General features: G+C 41.5%; 1 protein-coding gene across 1 annotated transcript in view; it reads left to right on the top strand.

Moving 5' to 3' along the window:
* The window catches only part of BARD1 (BRCA1 associated RING domain 1), a 46024-nt gene that overhangs the window by 12108 nt on the left and 12251 nt on the right, over positions 1–21665 (top strand). The window contains exons 4-9 of the mRNA XM_064515351.1: positions 387–1387; positions 9263–9343; positions 10057–10229; positions 18449–18557; positions 20046–20181; positions 21417–21509. Coding sequence (XP_064371421.1) covers positions 387–1387; positions 9263–9343; positions 10057–10229; positions 18449–18557; positions 20046–20181; positions 21417–21509 — 1593 coding nt within the window. The remainder of the gene's footprint in view (positions 1–386; positions 1388–9262; positions 9344–10056; positions 10230–18448; positions 18558–20045; positions 20182–21416; positions 21510–21665) is intronic.

Here is a 21665-nt window from a genome sequence, read left to right as displayed (position 1 = left end):
TGCACAGCCTAATTTTCCCTATTTCCAAGTAAAATCCAGTTAGAGGGCCAGTTTCTCTCCTCTCTTGCCTGATCAGAACTGTGGTGTGCATGTGCTGCTTCGTGAACCCAAAGTGTTGAGGAAATTTCCCTCCCAGGATGCTCAGTTGCCTGGTGGGTAGCTTTAGCTGCATTTGGGATCCCTGCACTCTAGGTGCTGTGGCTTTTTTCTTCCTTTACTAATCTTGCCAACTCAGGTAAAGCTATTACATGTCTCTTCAGAAGAAATGAAGCTATCATAGGTTGTATTCAGTAACTGTTCACCAGTTATTAGTTTCTGATCTTTCTTGTTTTTTTCTGCTGCTGAAGAATACTGTGCAAACTATTTTTCTTCTCTGCCCCACTTAGATTCAGCAGATGTGTCTGTACCAGCAGACCCAGACTGTGAAACAAAGAGTAAGAAGGAACAGATAAAGATGTGGTTCAGCCCAAGAAGTAGGAAGATTAGATGCATCCTAAACAAGAGTCGGTCAGTAACTACAAGCAGTAACGTTTGTCAAGACCCATCTTCAATTTATGATTTCTTTCCTTCCCCTCCTCATGAAAAGCCTTCCAAACAGGCCAAAAAGCCAACACAGAAACTGAGTAAGAAGATGAAGAAAAAACGTCTAGCAGACATCAACAAAGTGTGGGGCTTAGAGAAGCTTGAGCAGAAAGGAGAAGTTGAGGAGAAGATCTCCAATAAGGAAAAGTGTGTGATGATTTGCAGTCAACCAGTAGTCCTATGCACCCCAGAACCAAATAGCCCTGAGGAGGCACTTCAGCAGGAATCTGTAAAGGAAACTGATTCCAGCAAAAATATGGAAGATATGGAAATATCCCCACAGTTAAGATCCTCAGAGAAGAAAAATACCAGTGAGTTTGTGTGTCCTGCACAAGGCAGCAAGCAAGAGGTTTGTGCTCCAGAGAAACCACTGTCAATAGAAAATGAAGTTACGCCTTTAAAACGTGGAAGGGAGCAATTCACGTTTCCAGTTAGTTCTCAATCTAAAAGACCAAGAAGATCCGAGAGGAACGTTATTAGAAATTCAGGCAGTCAAGTGGCTTGCTTAGAGGAGGTACCTCAGGGCTGTCCCAGCTCCCCAGTTGTTGAAAACAGAAGTCCAGTTCATGTTTCTTCCTCTGTATCAAAACTCTCTGGTGATACCTCAGTGAAGACAAGAAGCTCTGGAGTTGCTCAGGAAAAAAATAGTCCTTCGCTTTCAAAAGTTCCTTCTACTCCATCTGCTTCTAAGACTTGTAATCAGAGAGGAATGCCACACAGTCCTGTGTTGAAGTCTCCTGGTAATAACACGATTGCCAGAAGAAATTACAAAGGAGAGACTCTGCTCCACATTGCTTCCATCAAGGTAGGACTGTCATCTTTTATTTCAACTTAAAGGTTTAAAAGGACAATGCTGTATTAAAAATGCCAAAACCGTTTATTTCAGCACATCCTGTTTTGGGGTGGGGGGAGGTGGTGGGGACTTTTTTGTGGCCTTGCTCTTCTAGGTGGAGAGTTCTCAACCTGACTTTTTTTTTTGACTTCACAAAAGAGTGACTGTGGGAGTGCTTAAATATAGTTATCCTTGAATTTCAATGTGTTTCAGTGTCAGTTACGCTTATGAGTTCTGGGAAATAATAATCAAATATTTTGGCCTTTATATGCCAGAATGTGGTCTTTGATTCATTAAAACTTCTGAGTTTAGCTGGGTATTTCAGATCTCACCAACTGATCCTGATGGGTTTCAACTTGACCTGATAACACAGCCAGGACAGGATTTGAAGTACTTACACAATATCCACTAAGGTTGCACAGAATTATCTTTAAGTATTGAATAATCTTTGAGATCTTCCACCTGATGCAGGCGTTAGCTGAAGAGGAACAAAGTGCTGCACCCTGGGATTCCTGTGCTGTAGCCTCGCCTGAACACTGTCCCCACGGATAAAGTAGACAGGGCGTGAAGACAGAGTTAGGATGTCCTTTGTAGACTTTGCTTTTATGTAGGCTTCGTTTTATTCTTGCAGTGACACCTCCACTTATCTTGCTGTTAAATTATTGTCTTAGCTAGTTTCTGCAGAGGTAGAATTTCATGGGCTTTGCAATGGCTTTTTTCCCCCTATTGCTACCTAAGAGCTGCACGCAGATGAGGGAATTTGAATGCTTACAGTCAAACTCATTAAATGCACCAAATAAGCAAGTGAGGGCTAAAAATATGGCAACTCTTTCCTGTGAGGTCATTTCAAAGAGTTGGTACTCTGGCAACTTGAATGTACTGTGTGCTAAATCATAATATAGAAATACTGTATTGTTAATAAAATGCCTGCTCTGGTAGAAATGATTCACCTGTAAGCGTGCTGATATTTATATAGCATTTTATTTGTGGAGGCAAGGAATTTTCTTGATAAATAACTGTCTCCCTCTCAGTATTATTTTAATAAGCTGCTCCTCTTGCTATTGTTACCTCTCTACACAAATCCACTTTAATTACTAAAGCACTGCTTACAAATTCTGCTTCCATGTTTTACTGGGAATTTCTAAGCAATATTACCACGGCTGGCTCTGAAAATTGGGCTACCTTGGTAAGTTTTCACACAGGCGTGGTTTCCAGCAGTGTCTCCTCCACTTTTGGTAAGCAAGTGCTTCATCTGAGAGAGAATGTCTGTGCAGCTTGTAGGGAAATTTGGAGTAAACACAGTGGTATGCCAAGCAGTTGGTTTTTGACTGCAAAGGATTTTGAAGACAAAAGAGGAAAAATTAAATGGGTGATGTTACAGCCATCGTGTTTGTTCTCTGTGTCTGCTCAAGGTTAGCAGTATAGCTGGCACCGCGTGTTGGCTTCGCTGCAGCACTGTCTGAGAAAGCGGTAGGGCTCTTTTGGCGGGCGGAAAGCTCAACGCCAGCTGTAGCGAAGGTGATGGGGTGGGCTGACACCTGAATAAGAGGAGGGGTTTTTTGGTGGGTGTGGTGGGGGTATTTTGTGTGTGTGTGTTTTTGTTTTTTTTTTTTTTGTTTTTGTTTTTTAAGTCCAGGGTATGATTTCTACCTGGTGGAGTGGTTTTTTCTTTTGGGTTTTTTCCTGTTTATAATTATTGAGCTAGAAGTGGGAAGTTGATTCTGCTCCTTGTTAGTGCTGCTGTATTATTAATCCCTTAATTCCATTTGTGTTAGGAGATGCTTGTTAGGAAGGCATGGTTAACTAGCTAGGGCTTCATGGTGATCCAAAAGCTACCACTGTCTTTTAAATAGAAAAAGTAAGGCAAGGTATTGTAGTTGTGGTCTTAGTTCAGTTACATGTATCTTCAAGTTCTAGAACCACTAAACTTCAGATTCGATTCAGAGAAAGTTGTTCCGCTGCCTCTGAACCTCAGCTCCTCACCTGTAGAAGGAGGTAATATGGATTATCTCCTCTTCTGTGTTCTTTGTTCTTGTTGCCTAGCTTCATTACTGGGGGTATATTAGGGCATTCTTAAGAAATTGCTGTGTTACCTGACAGCCAATAAATGTGTACACAGTTACTAGCCCACGACTATGGGGATTAAGACCAGTTTGCTCAAGGCAGCATGTATGTGAGGAGCTAGTCTTTCCAGAGAAATATTGGTGATGGTTTTGCTAGCTTTTTACTCTGCAAAGCCAAGGATCTGCTGGGGGGAGGTGGCAAATGTAAGGAGAAGGAAGGAGGAAAAACCAAAAAATCCTTATTGCATGCAAGTATCTTCAGTACAACCTGTGTGTTTCTAGATCCTCCTCCTAACCTGTAGAACCCTGCTATTACACGTAACAAGTGAGGGAACTGATAAGTCTATGTCTCTCAGAGAAGCTGGTCTTGAAAATACTAGGCTTTGTATGTATGCTCACACAGTGCTGCTTTTTTTTAATAACCCTATCAGATCTTCTGTTTCTGGAAGAAGTATTTTTATTCCTGATCTGTTTTCATATATGAAATCTTTTTTGGTTTCCATAGCCAACCATGTTTTTCCATGTGTGTAATGGGAAGCAGTCTTGTAGCTGCTCTCCTCAAAATAGAATGAAGCCTAATTCTCTGGGACTTCATTAATTATAGAATGAATCTGTATTGTGGTCTAATATCCTGAATTTAATGAAAGTTAATAGAGTTCTGTCTTTTTTCTTATTTAAGAGATAATTATCATTATCAGGCATTAAAATTAAGTGTATCGTGCTGTTCCAAATGATTCTGAGGGTCCCAGTTTACTACTTCTACTCTAATGATAAACTTACTGAAATTAAAATGGTTCTCAAAAAAAAAAAAGATTCCAGTGTGGATGAGCTTAATGCTGAGTTATACTAATAAATTAAAATAAATGCAGCTCTCCCCATAGTAAACAGCAGTCATGTCTATCTTCTTCCATAGTCATTAGAGGTAAAACTTCCAATCAGTTAAAATACAAAATGTGACCTGTTGCATTCCCGGTAGTCTAAGCTGATGGGAAATTGCCCCATCCATCAACAGCCCTTCCATATCTGAATTCTTTACGCTAAAATGAGTGGCTCGCAGAGCTGGCTTGCCTGGCTTGGCTATGGGATGATTACAAAACGCAGCACTCCTTACTACTTAGCTTGCTAGTACAGAGCCTTAAATCTACTATGGGGACAGAAATCCTCTATACTTCCTTGGTAAAGTCTTTCAAGGCTTATTTGTCTGCATTTCTTCTGCCTTGTGCTGTGACAAGGGAGCTGATGGGGAGGTTCACAGCGTGGTGTTGCTGCTATTATAAATGCCATGAAGGAAGAGGAGAAAAAACTGTAATGCAACAAGGTAATGGCTACAGTATTAGAGAAGTGAGTAGAACATAGCTGGGGGAAGGTTTTGATTTTTCTGCCCTCGGTTAGAATTGATTAGGCAGAGTTGTCATCTTTGTGAGGAAAGAGGAGACTGCATCTGTCCAGAGCCTTTGGCTCGTCTGAGGCTAGAGCAAAGGAATGCCGGGACTGCTTTTGGCTGTGCCCTTCTGTCCCAGGGACCTGTAGTTTTGACAGCTGACTAAGAGGAACTTCCTAAAGGCTTCCTCCACAGCTAGCCTGCCCTGCTGGATTGCTAGTGTTCGTTATATTTAGTGCCGTCATAACCATTAGATAATTCCTTCCGAGCCCATGAGATCCTTCTTCCTTTATTGCTTTGTTAACAGGTTGAGTGTATAACACATGAGAAAGCCGGGAGAAAGACCTTTGCGCTTTTGTGAGTATATGATGGCCAGCAGCAGGATACATTTTAGATCCTCTTTCAGGGGTCTCTGACCTTGTCAACCGTGCAGTGTAGTTCCTCCTTTTGGGTACCAGGTGGTTCGTGCAAGTACCCTGGACGTAATGTCTCCCCTGCTGCCCTTCCTCTCGCGCTTCTAGGCAGTGCAGGTACAGGAGGAGAGCTGTGCTGCTGCGTGGTCAGGGGGTCCCAGCCCCTCCTGGGAGAAGGCAGGGGTGGGCAGCAGCGCTCCTGCCAGCTGGTTCGCGGTGAATTGATGCGTCGCTTTGGCAGAGCTCTGTCTTCCAGGCCTTGTCGTGACTCAGCTGTGTGCACGTAACATCCATTTCTTTGCAGAGAAGGGGACTGTTAGCAGAAAGTGGCAGATGACTCAGGTGCAGGTGTAATTCCCGAGGCTGGTATGAAGTTGCAGTTTGGCTCTCTAACATTAAAGCCAAGCAGTGCAGGAGCTTAGGTAAGCAGCCTCCCTGATTATGGCTACTATCTGGTAGGCAGCTTAGGAGAAAAACATAGTAGTGTAATGGTTTAAAATGCAGACCTTAAGAATACAAAAATTGGTTGTGATCCAAGCAGTCAGTCTTCCCAAAAACTGATCTGAAAGCTTAAACAAGTTGCCATTTCTTTTCTTATAATGCTTAGTTGTTACTTTTCTTTTTTCTGAGGTGGGTTAAACTTAACTCCTTGAGTGTTTTCCTTGTGTTACAAATGGCTATGCTGAACCCTTAGGCTTGTTAGTAAATGGTCTGCTGGGTAGAAAACAAATGTAGAGAAATTTGAGGTGAGAAACTTGCTGTTTCCTGGAAACAGTCAGTTGGAGCATTCACAGTTACTACAAGGGCTCTAATTCATTTTTGCCCTCTTTCACCAATTACTATGAATTGCAGATAACCTAGTTTCCCTCCTCCTGTGCCACAACTTAACAAGCGAATGTGTTTGGGTTTGGGGTTTTTTGTACACTTTGCTTCACCTAAAGTTGGAAGGTGTTCAGTTATTCTAGCAGAGAAAGGTATGAGTGGTTGTTTGATATGGTACAGGTTTTTGGCTTCATCTTCATGTACTGCCCCAGTTCTTTAGGACTTTTTTTTTTGAGCTGGTGGAGTACTTTTTCTTTAACTTAATTTAAAGGTGACTTTTAGGTGGAAAACATCTACGGTTAATAGAAATAGTAAAGAGTATAATGGGAAAAACTTAAATAGGGCTGAAAGCATGCTTGCAGTTCTTGACCATCTGTCTATGTTGACAGTTGATAGTAGGGTTGGGGGGGTTCAAGTCAAGTGAGGGTGGTCTTCTGGGCCTATGCCATCAGCATCTGCAGGATCTGAATTCGCGTTGGGAGGGAAGTGTCTTTAATACCTGTGAAAATACCCTTCTCTGTGTATGCTTATGTGACGCTTTCTTCTAGATCTGCCAACAGATGGCCCCAATGCCTTTCTTGCTTCTCTTGGTGTGTTTTCTTTTTTATTTATTTATTTTCTCCCAGGGCTCCTCTAAGCTGTAGCAGAGGAAGAGCAAACCAGTTGGATCATTTTGTTGTCACTATACATAAGTATTTGGGATGGGTGCGTTTATGGTGGTGTTGCTGGAACAAATAAACTTGAGGGACTCTGTGTACAAAATATAATCTATTTCAGTAGCAGCCAAAGCAACTTTTTGGAGCATGTTTGAATTAGTAATCTCAAAACAATAGCTGTGCATAGGTGTAGTCTCTCACACTTCCTTGGGTTTGGGGAAGGGACTTGAAAAGATGGAAGGTATGTAGGTATTTGTGGTTGGCACCAGCAGGGTTGGCACCCTGCTAAGTGCTAAGTCTTTCTCCTTCAGAATTAAGCAAAACATTTAAGTGTGTATAATCTTATTAACTTTAATAGAACTAGCCAATTTGTCAAGCACGCACTGTCTTGGATCACCACCGGATGTTACCACCTTGCAGGAGGGACTCTTTATCATGTGCCTGTTAAAGATCTGCTGCTTCAATTTGCTTTCTTGTTTATTTGTTTGTTTTTCTTTTTTTAACACCGAATTTTCACAATATAGTAGTTGATTTTAAGAACCTCTTAGGGGATAAAAGGCATGTCCTCCTAGCATGCCCCATGGATTTGAGCTGAGAACTTAATTTCTGGCTATATTTCTTCTTCCAACTTACAGGCTATGAACAACTTTCTTAAGAAATCCCTTGTAATCCTGACTGGCAGCACCTATCCAGTCGTTGTACGGTATGACTGGAAGAATCGCTTCTCTTTCTATCCCTCTTATGGCTACTTGCACATTGTAGGGAGCGCGTTCCATGTACGACTGAGGTGACAGTATATTATTTCTGTAACTTCTCACAAATCTCCTCCATTTAGAGCTCTTCTGTAAACTGGGAAATTGCAATCTTTCTAATTTTGATTTAGACCTAGTTTTCATTTGGTGTATGTTGTCAGTACTCTTGTCCACACCAGTGGTATTTCCCTTAATGAAACTACAGTAGTGTTTTACAAATTAATGTTCACGACGCTGTTCTGAAAAGCTCTGATACTACCTAATGCCCACACAAATTATTAGCTATGCTTGCTGCTCTATAGGAGTACTGTTGAAACGTCAAACCCTTGCGGCAGATGTTTGCAAACTTAACTTTAACAGATAAGCTCAGCTCTTGCTTGCTATAGGTAATTGTATCTCCTGTCCCTAGAAAACGATATAATGTTGATCACTGTGTAAGCCTCCTCTGAATAGCTGCTCAGGTTTGGTATGTGTGTTTCCTTGCAACTGGGGAGGATTCTGACAGAGCAGCATGTTCTTTAGTTGCTTAAAACATAACATTTTTGCTGGGCTATCTAGATTGTGAATACAAGGCATGGGACTTAACTCTGCTGTGTTAATTTGCCTGACTGCTGTAAAGGCAGTGATTCTCAGCTGTGTGCGTGTGAATTTTGAGTTTACATTTGTTGGATGTTGGATCCATTTCTGCTGAGCAGAGTTTGATGTCTTAGTATTTTTTTCTAACTAGAGAGTAAAAGATTAGAGCTATTCTGCGTTTCAGAAACGGGAGGGGGGTGTGTTGGCTGCTTGGGGGACTGCTCGCAGAGGACAAAGGGAGAGAGGAGTTGAGTCTGTTTGCTTCCAGTCTCTTGGGGCTCCTTTTTTGCCTGCTTTTTAAAAGGCTTGCACTACAGAGACCTTCCATGACTCTGCTCCCGTGAGAGGCTTCCCCTTTCCTGTTCATAGTTGCGTCTATGTATGGTCCAGCCTTACCAACTTTCTCTCCTGTACTTGACTTTAAGAGTGCCAAAACTTTTGATTCAGAAATTCTGCCCAGTTGCTTTCTTTGCCTTGTTTCTACTCGGGCTCTTTCATAATCTCTGCATCAGTTTCCCCCTTTTCCTGCATATGTTTCCTCCCTTAGAGTAAAACCTCAGAATAGGACTCCCCCCCCCCCCCCCCCCAAAAAAAAGAAGTACTTTCCTGCAAATGTGGACATGCAAATGAAAGCTGTTGCAGTAAAGTGACTGCCAGAGATAAAGGTTCTGTCTCAGTGCAGGTATAATTGCAGTGCTAAATAGAAACACTCTCATTTTTCCTTTTGACTTGAGGAGCTACAGTTTGTAGAAGCTTGTCAGACACGTTAATCTATTTTACCTATGCATGTTTCTAGCCAGTTATTTAGAATAATTCAAAAAAATTCCAATTCGAAGGATGTTCACCTTCCAAATAAATGTCCCTGGCTTTAATCCTTGCAGTCACTTCTAGTGAGTAGATTGTGATCAGCATAGACTGGTCCAGCAATGTAGTCTGAATTAAGACTGTCGTCTGTGCCTAACTCACACTGCTCCTTGGTTAAGTAAAACATGCAGGTACTTCTGCACATACAGTATTGATAAATAGTGATGGTTTTCAAGCCAGTTAAGTTTTTATCTTGACAGTTCCTGAATGGAAGACTTGCACTGCATTTTTATTGAAACTAAATTAATCTGCATCTTTTTAATTTTTGTTGCTGTAGTATATCTTTACGTCTTAAATGATAACTTTTTTTTTCCTGTGTAGGGTGACTTAGCAGCTGTTGAAGAGCTACTGAAAAATGGAGCTGATCCTAATGTTAAAGACAATGCTGGCTGGACACCACTGGTGAGTGTTGTAGGCTTTTTGTCGTCGTACCTTTTGATCAGCTTCCATTTCATCCCTTCTGTCCTCTCTTTTATATTTTAGTCCCCTTTCCATAATTTGTCGTCACCTACGTGTGTGCAAAGTGAAGAAGTGATGATAACCAAGTGTAAAAGGATTTGTTATTAGCAGCTACTTTCCTGCCCAAATCCAACTTTCCTTTGCTAGGGTAGGATGTGTCAACAAGTTTATCAGCTTGCGATTCTGCAAATGTCTGCAATTTCACCCATGATCATTTTTTACAATGTGTATGTTTTATGGATTCTTAATGCCCTTAGCTGTTTTTACCATTTCGGAAGTATATCAAGTGGTTGAACGCAGAGTGGTGCACGCTTGAATTACAGCAAGTAAATAAAAGGTTCTTTTCAGCCACAACTTCTTTGTTTTCTGAAGAGCACCCTTGACCGAGCCTGTAATCTGGGAGGCTTTGTTCTCTCTCTAGTCTGATTTGCACACAATTGGTCTTTGTTCAGTTCCTTCTTATGCTTTTTATTAGTACCGGGTTCCAAAGTTAATTCATGCCAGGAATGTAATGCAGTGTCTTTGCATCATCCTCCCCGACCATCTACTTAGAGATGTTTAAAAATGAATATGTTAATTTGTGTGTCAGAGATGCTTCCTCTTAATTCTGTTTCGTGTGAGTTTTCTCATCACTATGTGTGGATTTACTCACCTAGCACGAGGCATGTAATCATGGGCACAGAGAGGTGGTGGAGCTGTTACTGCAACACAGAGCACTGGTGAATACTACCGGCTATCAGAATGACTCCCCGCTTCATGATGCTGCCAGGAACGGGCATGTGAACATTGTTGAGCTGCTGCTTTCGCATGGCGCCTCCCGTGATGCAGTGTGAGTAGATGTGAAAAGTTATTTTAACTGTAGCATTCACTACACCTACAACTTCTGGAGTGTTAGTTAAATATGAACCAAAGCTATTAATACAATATATGCAGTTTACTATCCTCTGTGTGTGTGGGGGGGGCGGGGATTTAAACATTGTATGCTCCGCTATGCTTATGTCCCCCTTTTCAAGGCATTCTCTTTTGCATTTGGTTTGTCCTAAGCTTTTTTAAGACATCTGAGTCTCGGATAGCTGATGTATGTAACTTGAACCGGATGAGCTTTGAATTGGTACAGCTGTTTCTGTCTTCTACACTACTTGATTTGAGTGTTTCAGACCTGTATCCTACCTTCACAAGTGGTATAGGTAGACTGAGTTTTGAGGGTTGTTTCATTTTATTTTTTTTCACCTTCTGGTTCAAAGCACAAATCCTTGGTATGCTTTTTAATAAATAAATAAAACCTCACCCATGTGTTTAAAAAAGCTTAATTATACTTCTCAGTGAATTCTCTGTAGTAATAAGCTTCCTGAAGACTTTGGCATTTATATATGGGAGGTGCTTAAAGTATCTGTGAATAACCCTGCAAGCTACCAGTACTGCAGACACTAAATGTGATTTTAGGTATTGTAGTATCGCTGTGCCAGGAACTGCATAAAGCTTATAATTGGGTCCAATGCGTGTTGTCATTAGGTGCATATACATAGTGACATGATGGTGGCATGAAGTCTTGCACGACACGAATTTTCTTGCCAGCTGCGTGAAGAGGGTAAGCAAGTTCAGCTCAGTCACTTCAGCTGCTTTCACAGTATTTGCTCTTGAAACTTAGAAATAAGGTATTCTGTTGAAAAGCATGGAGTCTGCAAAAACAGTCCTAGTCTTGAATATACTGGAGTAAAGAAACTTAAGCTTGAAGAAGTAAAACAAGGATCAATTGTTCATCTTCACTGTGTTCTTGAACAACAAAGACCAGTGCATTACACCTGGAAAAGCTGACAACTTCAGAAGCTAATTTTCAAGCCACTTGTGTATCTGTGACTGGTTGTGTGACACTTATCGCTTCTCTGTTTGGTATTTGAAAGTATTGCACAGACAACAGCTTTGATGTGGCTCTTTGACAGGACTTGGGCACTGGGAGACTTGCACAGCAGAATCCCTGAACGCTGACACTGGGCTTCTTGGGTCACTTACCAGCCCTACAGACTCTGCTACATGTGTTTTCGCAAACTGAGATAAAGCTGAACCTGTTTTAGCTCACCTCGTATGAGCAAGCATGACCTTTTGTTGGAGAAGAAGCTTTTCAATCACTGAAGGAAAGATTTGTGTCAGTCTTGTTTTGGCTTAGCTCTTTGCTGAATACAGGCAGTGTTCAGCTGCACATTAAAATAGTGTGACATGAGATATGTCAGAACTCGGCTAATTTTGGTATGTTTCAGGAAACTGGCTACCTCTTGCAGTACCTCTAAGTATCCAAAATGGTTTCTAACAGCTTCTAAATGAGCAACATTCTTGACTTAATCTCCAGGGTGTTCAGAATCTCTTGTGTGTGATTACATATATCTTCTTAGGCACTCAAGTAGCTTTTCAGCTGAATGTCTATCGAGGAAACTTTAAATGTCTATAGCAAAAAGCTCTTATGTGATTGGTATCCACAAAAGCAGTAGGAAGTTGTAATTATGTCTAAACAGGGTTGGGTTGTGTTGTGTTTGGGGGGGATGGAGGGGAGTGGGTTCCTCCTCAAAATCCATTTGGGAACCAGTTTAGCCTTCCTTGGTCTTTGCCTCCATTTGTCTTGCAGATGGAGCCACAGATGCTTTAGCAAAAATCCAGTTTTTCCCCCCCACTTTGGGAAAAAAAAAATTGAGGTTTCTGAATCTTCTATAGGCTCTTCATAACTTTGGCTGAAATGTTACTGTGTGTATTGCTATTGCAGTGATGATGGAAAGGTTTTTCCATTTTTAGAGAGCTTAAGAGACAAAAAAGGGCATACAAGCAAAATGTTGAGGCTTGAAAAGTAAGACTTTATCCACCTCTTCCAACAATTACCAAGAAAGTGTGAACAAGAACAAAGTGGCCAAGGCTTAAGAGCACCCGTTTCCTGGCTCCCTCCCTCCTTTATTGTGCCCTGCTAGCTTTGTGGCAATGACTTGTGCCATGTACTTTCCCTGAATCGACTTTGCAAATCTTTTTTTTTTTTTTCCTGCTGCTGCCTGTGGTATTTGTCCTAATTAAAAGGAGTGGTTGGACTTGTCTAGACAAGTGGATTTTCTGAATGTGGAAAAACCCTTTTTAATGTGAAAACTTTATTTTTTTTCTTCCGATGGATGCAGGCACCCTTATATAATGAAGTCATGTTTCTGACAAAATGCTTGCTTTACTTCAGTGACTCTTTTTTAAAAACCCTGAGGCCTGCAGATCACAGTTTTAAGAACAGGAGGCAAGAGCAGGGCCATCATTTCAGATGGGGCTGTTAGAGTTGTGTTTCATCAACAAGACTGGTTAGAATTGGCCTCCTTGTGCTCAAGAAGAGGATCTGCCCACCTCCGCGCTGTGGCTCTGGGGTTTCTTAAGTAGAAATTGAGCGGTGATGAGTAGAATTCAGATCTCATCTAAAAGGTTTATTTACTTAGGAATATTTCTGAGGCATGCACAGCTTTAAAAGTGTGCAGTGTGTAAGCTAGGTCTGTACCAAACCCATACTGCCAAACTCGTTAATTAGTCTTTTGTCTTTTGTATTATGATAGGAGATTCATTTTGGTCCCTGTATAGGCTCTTCAGGCTTGCAGTGAGCTAACTTTCAGCCCAGCAGAGGCCCTCTTTATCCTAATCTATTAAAGTAATTCTTCATTACCTCGGGGGGGGGAATTTCATCAGTTGAGCATGGTTACTGAGACTTTTAGCTAAGCTGAATAAATTGTGACCATGTTAAAAGTATTCAAATTTTACTTGGGACCCTGAAAAATATGTAGCATGAACCCCTCCCTCAAAAAAGCAAATTGTCTTACTCCTGTTTTGACTGTAGAATTAACTCTGTTTTGTGTTTTAATGTCCCTTTGTGTTTTGGTGGGTTGATCTACTGGAATAAAAGCAGAGCTTGCGTTGAATAGCCTGTTTAGAGCAGTAGTGTTGAAATTTCATATGACACTCAACGATTGTGCAAGATGTTCATTTAAGATATACAGTATTTATAACTCTGTGAGCAAGTACAGCCATTTTCCAAGAGACCTCAGGTAATGAGATGAGCAGGTAGGAGTGCAATGCTAGCTGTCAGAGGGCTGAGGCTCGGGGCTAGCTCAGGTTTAGGCTGTTGCATTTGGAGACCCATCAAGTACATCTTGCTCAAAGTATTTGTCAGACTAGTCTTCTTTTCCCTTCCTTGCATGTTAGTATAAAGAATGTAGGAAGTAACTGTATGTAATGTGAAGCAGCTGCATGTCCCTGGGAGAAAGGGAATGCAGATGAGAACCACCTGATTTTCTAGAAAACACTGAAATCCCAGCATTGCTTCTTAGCAAAATCATTTTTTTGGAAATCTGCAAGATTTAGGAGTTGTGGCACTTCATTTGCCATTCAAAGTTTTCACTGACTGGGAAAGATAGGAACTGCAAATGGAAAATATTATATGGACCAGTGGACCTATTAATTGTCCCATTGGTCTAGTTAATTTTTTTAAGTTAATCTCCTACACATAGCTAATTCATATTTCTAAAGCTTTTTTCGTGTGCTCACCCTCTTGAATTCTTTTTTCCTTGCTTCACAGCAAGCCAAGTGATTTGAAAAATGAGATCTGTGCATTTGCAATTTCACAGTACTTCATAAATGCTTTCACTCAAACGGGCTATCTTGCCAGTTCTCCATGCACAATAAGTTTAGCATTGGTAAAAATTGTTTTGTTGCCGTATGTTTTTGGATGTGTTGGTTGTCCTTCTGTAGTTTAAGTCTGATTCTGAACAATTCCAGGTTAGTGGGAGTACTTAAGGATAGACTCTGGTCTCAAGTTATGAATGACATAGGGACAAAAATCATTGCAACCCGTGGGTGATTCCAGGCGACGCTGGGCCCAGGGTACTGACATAATTTTGTCTGCTTTTTTCTGAGTTGAAGTCAAGATAGTGCAAGGCTTTGCTATCCAAGTGCAAGACAGTATGCTTATTAACCTGCTGCCAGCAGGAAGTTTAGAAACCTGGCCCTACTTGGATGTCTGAGCTGGTGTTTCTGGCTACATGGATTCAGTTTGCTTCCTTGCAGGTCTGGCATTCAGTATACGAGCGCTGACTGGCAAGTCCAAAACTGGTCAGAGCTTTCTACCTGAGAATTAGTTACAGTACAGGATTAGCACCTGGTTGCAGGTCTTCTGCTGAGTACTGAACTCTTCTGTGAGGTTGGGGAAAAACTTGGTTTATGCTCGGCTGTGGAACAGTAAGTAGCTTTGGGTGTGAAAATGGAGCAGCTGGGAACTTCTGATTCCAATACAGGCAGACAATATCTATAAAATGTTTTGCAAACTTTGCAAGTTTGGGACTTCCAAAGGATTGGCAGAGGTGTCTCCATATTTATCTTTTGTGCTCTGTTTGGTCATTTATTTCCCAAAAGTTGCCTGAAACGTATAGAGAGTAGCTGCTAAGTTTCTCTTTGACCACAGCAAGTGAACTCTGCTCTTCATACCTGAGACTTCAGCAGTGTTGCACCATAAACCGAGTCCTTGTTCTGAAGCCTTTTCATAAGACACTCTTTGATCTGTCAGTCCTGAAGATATCACCTGTCATCTCCTGTAAAGTTGTACTCAGCAGATTATATCGCATCGCTCTTCATCGGGCTCCTCTTTGTTCTCGGCACAGACATCCTTCTGCTCTTTGATTGGAATTTGTTCGAGCTGTAAGAGCCCTCGACTGACTATTCACCACCTTGATGACTGACTAATAGGAGACTGTTTGCATCAAAGGATACATCTGACTCTTGAATGTTTAAATCAACTTGCAAAAAGCCCCCTTGCGCTCCGGTAGACAGAAGTATTTTTAGAGACCTTGTATTCTGGCTCTAGCATCAGGTGTGCTTGCGTGTCTCTTGCAGAAACAATTGCGTCTGTCGTCTTTGAGTGCGGAGCTTGTCAAGCAGTCGCCCGTGTTCAGACCCATTCTGAAAAAACTCAAGACCTGTAGTAGGGGCAGGAAAACGTTGTCATAGATATTCCCAAAAATACTGCCTTTGTGTCAGGGGGACTTAATGCGTATTTCCTCCTTAGTTTTGTTTGAGCAACTGGACCAAAATCCTTTTTTTTTTACCCTGAACAATGTGGGAGGTTTCTCTTCATCTTCAACTTGGTTGAAGGAAGACAGAATTGAGCCTGTCTTTTTGGCAACAGCTTGTGCTTCTCATTTCTGTACCATATCCTCAACTATGCTGGTACAACTGTTCATGTGGCCCCACATATCTTACCTGTTCCTTGACCCTGTTCACAGGATTAAAAGCCAACAGCCATTTCTAGCATACTGAAAGTGGTTCCTCAAGTATCTGCACTAATTATTGTACCAGAACTACAGGGACTAAGATGAAGTCTTTTTCTGATTTATGGTTATTTACTTCTTGGGTGGTTAGTGGATGCCTATGTAAAAAGAACAAATCTGTTTTGTTCTCGTTCTTTGCAAAGTATGTGGAAAAACTAAAAAAGCCTGTACTTGAGCCTGTTGTCTGGGTGTGTTCCCTGTCTTGAGGTTTATTTCTTTTAGCCCTCCTCTCTCTTGTCTCTCTCAGCTGCTTTTTCATATACACAGCAGCCCAAGTGATGGGTTTATTTGTCGAAACCTGAGCTTTCAAATTTCTTGCTGCAGTTTACTTTAGCTGTTGCACCTTAACATCGTATGAACAGCCACTAACTCTGATACTGCATAATGACAAGACAGCATTTGCAATGGACTGGTAAGAAGCGATTGAAATGCTCTTAAAAAATGGAAAAACTGCACAATTAAATGAATGCAGAGGGTGGAGCTCGACTTCCTTTTCGTACAGTTTAACTGGCAACGGATACTATTCTGTACTTAACTCTGGCCTGAACCGAGACATTCATGAATGTGGGTCCCCCCCCTCCTCCCTGCCCACCCCCCAGCATCAGTCAAAGACATTACTGTAGTTTTGATTATAGGGGAGAGGAAGGAAAGAACTCCCAAACCTCTCTAGCTGACATACTGTTTTTTCTGCCTCCTCAGTTCTTAGTACAGGGTCAGCCATCTATTTTAAAAATGCCATTAGTGTACATGCTAATCTGTGTTCTCTGGATGCATTGTTCAAAGGAACTGTCCTGCAGCAGTTTGACAGATGTGGCCCTCGTTTAAAGACAGGCCAGAAGCTACCCTGATGGCACACGACAAAGCGGGAGCAGCATGACTGTATTTAATGGGCTGCAACTCCCAGGGGTGGGCTGAGATTTCCCCAATTATCTTCTAGTACACAGAAATCGCACTGTGCTGGCTGTTGGCTCATTAGGAGCGCGGCAGCGCTGGGGGAGGCGGCAACATCGTGGCATTGGCAATTGCAGCCCAGGCTCTCCCCTGAGAGTGCACGTGATTTCTGTGGATCGTTGTTTTCCAAAGAGCGCATGTTAACAAGCTGCGGTCAGTCGGGAGGATAAAAAGATCCAATCCATCTTTCAACTTTTCACTGCTCAAAACCCCCCCGTGAAGTCAAAGTGAAGACTTAATGATCTGCACTTTGGTTCTGCCTGAATCAGGCTGTGGCCTTATGTGGAATTCCCTATAGATCTTCTTCGATTTCCTCTCTTTGCAGGGACGTGCAGCTAAGTAAGAGACAATGCTTCAAAGATACAGCAGTTTTTTTGACCTTTTTAAATGTTTCATTGTTTTGATGACTAAGCCTGCCAGGTTGCAGATACTGAGTCAGAGCTTTGTTCTCCGTGACGAGCTTTCCCCTTCCCAACAGGTCGTCTTAGGCCTTTGGAGAGCTAGAGCCACCAGAGGTGGGCAGAGGAGGATCAGCTGGAGCAGCCGTTATTCTCACAAAGGGCAAAGCAAGCAGAGTATTTTCCACGGGTCCTGGCAGAGGAGCGTGTTTGCTAACAGCTGTTATCATACTGTTCTGCAGAATCAAGTTTTCCTCCCCTCACTGCTGTCCTGCAGCTGCAAAGCTGTGCAGAGAGGAGATACGTCGTGGCTGTGCTCGGTGTTGCGTTTATAGCCAACCATGTCTGTCTGACTGGTGTTAAGCAAATGGGGGAGGAAAGGGATCTGGAAGCATATCTCATAACTATAAAACACCTATGTTGGAAGGTAGCTTTAGAGATACTACGTAATATGAGTGGTAATCAACAAAGTTAGCAAACCAACTAAAATTTGAATGAATTGGCTGTGTGTGTCCTGTGGAATAACATTTTGATAAGACACATGCACAGATTCTGGAAGTGTGAGGAAGTCACGATTCCTGAGTAGGAAGCAAGTAGTATTTCTGATAAAAGCATAACCATGTCAAGCTCAAATATTTAATGTAGTAGGTAGACACTTCTGAGGTGCCTTTTAAGGCAAAAGGGTTAGCCATCAAGAGCTGTTGAATTACTGGGCCTTGTTGATAGTTGCCTGTAATTCAGCACTTGGCTTGCCCAGTAAGACGTAAAGGAAACACTAGCTGAGACAGGAGCAGAGCAGCAGGGTTTTGGCAGTGTGGTTTCTGTGGCTGGGTTGATATATGCAAAGCTCAGGCACATATGGAAGCTAATATGGACAAGAGTGTAGCGATAATGGTCATAAAGCGTCGTGTTACCAAGGCTTAACTTGTTATTTCGTGTGTGTTTTGCTTTTAGCAAATATTTTCCTGTGGCTGCTGCATGACACTACTTAGTGGGTGCAGATGCAGAATGCGTGTTTATTTTTGGAGTTGAAATGCTTTTTCTTGGTTCTGTGACTGCAATGAAAGATTAGAGCTGAAATTTCTGGGTCTTGTGAATGATATCAAAGTGCATCTCAAAACAGTTTAATGAGGGCTGTAGTTTATTTAACTTAACATGCTGCTCTGAACATCTTTCTCCTCAGCTGAATGCAGCAGCTTGTAATTCAGTATCCATCTGTCTTGCATGCAGTTCTTACTTGAAGCTTTGTATGTTTTAGCTGAAATTGCATATTAATAAGAAAGTAGGGGAGAAAAACTACCTAGCTAATGCACCCAGTTAGTTGAGAATCAAGTCACATTTTATTTACTTAAACCCCTCTATGCTTGTTTTGCCAGTAATATATTTGGTTTGCGGCCTGTGGACTATGCGGAAAGTGAAAAGATGAAGTCTGTGCTAATGTTACCAGTGAGGAATGCATCACTTTCATTTAGCCAACCCTCTGAGGTAAGTGTGTTTATTAAAAACATAAGTTCATCCTGTAAGCGTTGAAGGCTTGGACCTAAGTGGAGGACATCACCTACCTTACAGGGAAGTTTAAAATCAGTCAGGAAGCTAACTTGGATAAAATGTTGAAGCTCAATGTTTCTAGAATGTAGATGGGACACTTGCATGCCAAGGTATTCTGTGTTATAGTGGCTTTATCTGGGAAAACAAAGGAAGCTTCTTGCAGTGCTGCTTTATTATAGGAGAATGACTACTATGTGTTATTCAGAAGTGTTATTAATTGAACTTTGTTATTGGTGGTTGTTTCTCTGCATACCTAAACATTGTTATGTTCACTAAACTGGCTGAAAGGTGCGGCAGTCTTTGCTCCAGGTGCTTTTTGCATGCCTTCATTGGGCTGTTCCAGTATCTTCCTTCATCCAACAATGAAGATATCAATTCAGTAGCTGAAAACAGCATATTTAATTTTTTGCCAAAGGCTTCTGAGGACTTGTAAGCAAAATCAGATTATCCAGACTCAACGAATTACTGTGTTATCAAATGCTTTGTGTTTCCTAATGAATGATGATTAAATTGAGCTGGCTTATTTCAAGCATCGTAGTCCCTTCAGGATATACAGCCTGTTACAATCCCTCCTCTTTGAGGTAATGAGATGCCCATTGGCCAAAAGCAAACTAGCGCAGCTACATCAGCAAGAGTATGTTTGACTGTTCCTCCCAATTGTAGCAAATGCAAGGTATTGCAGCTCTTCTGTTGCAAGCAAGCAAAGTTAGATTTTGCATATGCTATGGGATGTGTGTGTCTGTGGTTGATTACCAGCTCATATGGGTGACTTGTTCCTAAGCCTGAGGCTTTTAGATAACTGGGTCTCAAAGGTATGTCTGTTCTGTGGAACATGGGAGTACAAACCAAGACCCAGGTGTTGGGAAGTACCACGTGCTTGTCGGGATAAAGCTTGAGCGAGCAGCTCCTTTTACTTTGCATTAACACTATCTCTGCATAAAACCTCAGGCATTGATTACTTCCAGGGCAATGTATTAGACACCTTTCAGTAAAAGGAAATACAGGGCTTAATTCTATAGGTTATTCAATATATCGATTGTACAGCTGTTGGAGATTTTACTATATTGAGAAATTTTTCTCCTCCAACACTGCAGTCAGCATGATTCTTTACAGGACAACTAACTCTTATACCAGCTGAATGTTTGCACACCAGTCTTCTTTCTTTTTTAAAAAACACTGATACACAAAAACTGCTTTGGTATGTCCTATAAACTAAACAAAGTACCTATAATGTCAACTTTCACTCTAGAGCTAGTTTGTCATATACAGATTTATTTATGAACCCTGTCCGCTAAGCTTGCCATGAATTGTTTTTCAAAATGCTTATTCTATATTTAATAAAGCTGTCAAACAGATTAGTTGCTTTCTTTATGTTCCTGAACATTCAGCTTACGTAGGACTAGCTTCTTGTTTTTCTTCATGCAGCCAGTGAGCCCTAGCCAGCCAAGGGAGGGGCCTCTTGGTCTACTCGGGAGCGGTCTTAGCTCAGAGCAACAGAAATCGCTGAACAAGTTAGCAACGATTCTGAAGGCTCGAAGATGTACAGAATTTAACAGCACAGGTATGCACTCTTGTTGAAACATCTCTGTCCAAGCACCATAAGGAGCTACAATTCTGCGCTTTATCTGTTAAGATATTAGCTGCAACAATTAAAAAAAAAATCGTTCCTAATAATGTCCCTGAATTATTTATAGCAATAGTAGAATGAAGGTGTGTAGTGTTGCATGTTAACTAGTCTAATAAGACTCTTCTGTGCCTCTTGCGGAAAGGCATATGAAAAAATAAGACTGACTGTTTGGGCCTTGTCCCATGGTCTCTGTGAGCCTCTTGAGAGCTTCTTTTCAGGGACCATAGCGGGGGGGAAAGCAAGCTGTATTTCTGTGGTCTGTTTCCTGCCCAAGTGTGAGGAAGCAGTCTGCAGACCTGAACTTGGGCACCCTTTTGCCTGCCTGCTTACAGAGGCAGGAGACTTCTGGGGGAAGTGAGCAGTTTGACACTACATTGTCTACTGCTTAAAACCCCTGGCTTCTTCTCAAAGACCTATAGTCTTAACATTCCTTGAAAGGAGTGTTAAGACTTGACTTTAAAGTCTCTTGACATAGAAGACATCCCCTAAGCTTTTTATTCTCTACGAGTGAGTCTTACACAGATGGTGGCTTAGAGTGTGTCAGTGATTATAAGTTGACAACTTCCTTCTCACTTGCCACCTTCCTTCAAATTTTGTTCTTACCAAGATGATGGAGCCCAATTTACAGGGTTTGGGTGTGTTTTTCTTTTTTGGAGTCATTGTCTTCATCCCATGTCTTAATGCTATTAGTCTGGAGTATTGCTTCTCCTGCTCAGGAAGGAAGGAAGTACTGAGGTAATTTTTCCCCTCTTCCCTCCATACCCTGATTAGTCCTCCAAAGTTGTGATTTGAGTTCTGTTAGTCTTGTGGTAAAGCCCCGAAATCAATAGTAAAAATTCCTGCCAGAGTTAAGTATAACTAAAAAAGGGTAGAAAAATATTATTCTGTAAACCTGAGCCTACTTTGAGGACTTCAGTGTAAGCTTGGAACTGTAAAAATGTGTGGCTTCCCTTTTTCACAGCAAGTATATGTTAAAACCCACAAAACTTCTAATGGCACTTCTACAAACACGTTCCTTCTTCAGAAAAAGGCTCAAAAATCATATTTGTGCTGGAAAGGGATTGCTAAATCATTATGACTTGTTTATTTTAAGTGGCAATTGATGCTTTTCAGATAGGCATGGTGCTGATTATGAGCTTTTAGTCCTTCTCATGTAATCTTTCTCCTAGTAACTCATCTTGTTATCCCTGATGTTCCAATGCCGAGCACTGTCAAATGCATGATGGCTGTTCTGACTGGATGTTGGGTTCTCAAGTTTGAATGTAAGTATTAAATATATGAAATTCTTCCCTCCCTTCCACAGCTGTGGATGGACTTCCTGAGAAAACTCTCCATTTTTTTTTTTTTTTTCACCAACTGCCCTAATATTGATACTGGCTTAACATGAAGTATGCATTTTAATCTGATGAGTGACAAGA

This window comes from Dromaius novaehollandiae, chromosome 7 (genome assembly GCF_036370855.1).
Source record: "Dromaius novaehollandiae isolate bDroNov1 chromosome 7, bDroNov1.hap1, whole genome shotgun sequence".
Taxonomy (NCBI): Eukaryota; Metazoa; Chordata; class Aves; order Casuariiformes; family Dromaiidae; genus Dromaius; species Dromaius novaehollandiae.
The sequence above is the reverse complement of the archived record's forward strand: the minus strand, read 5'-3'. Positions and strand labels throughout refer to the sequence as shown.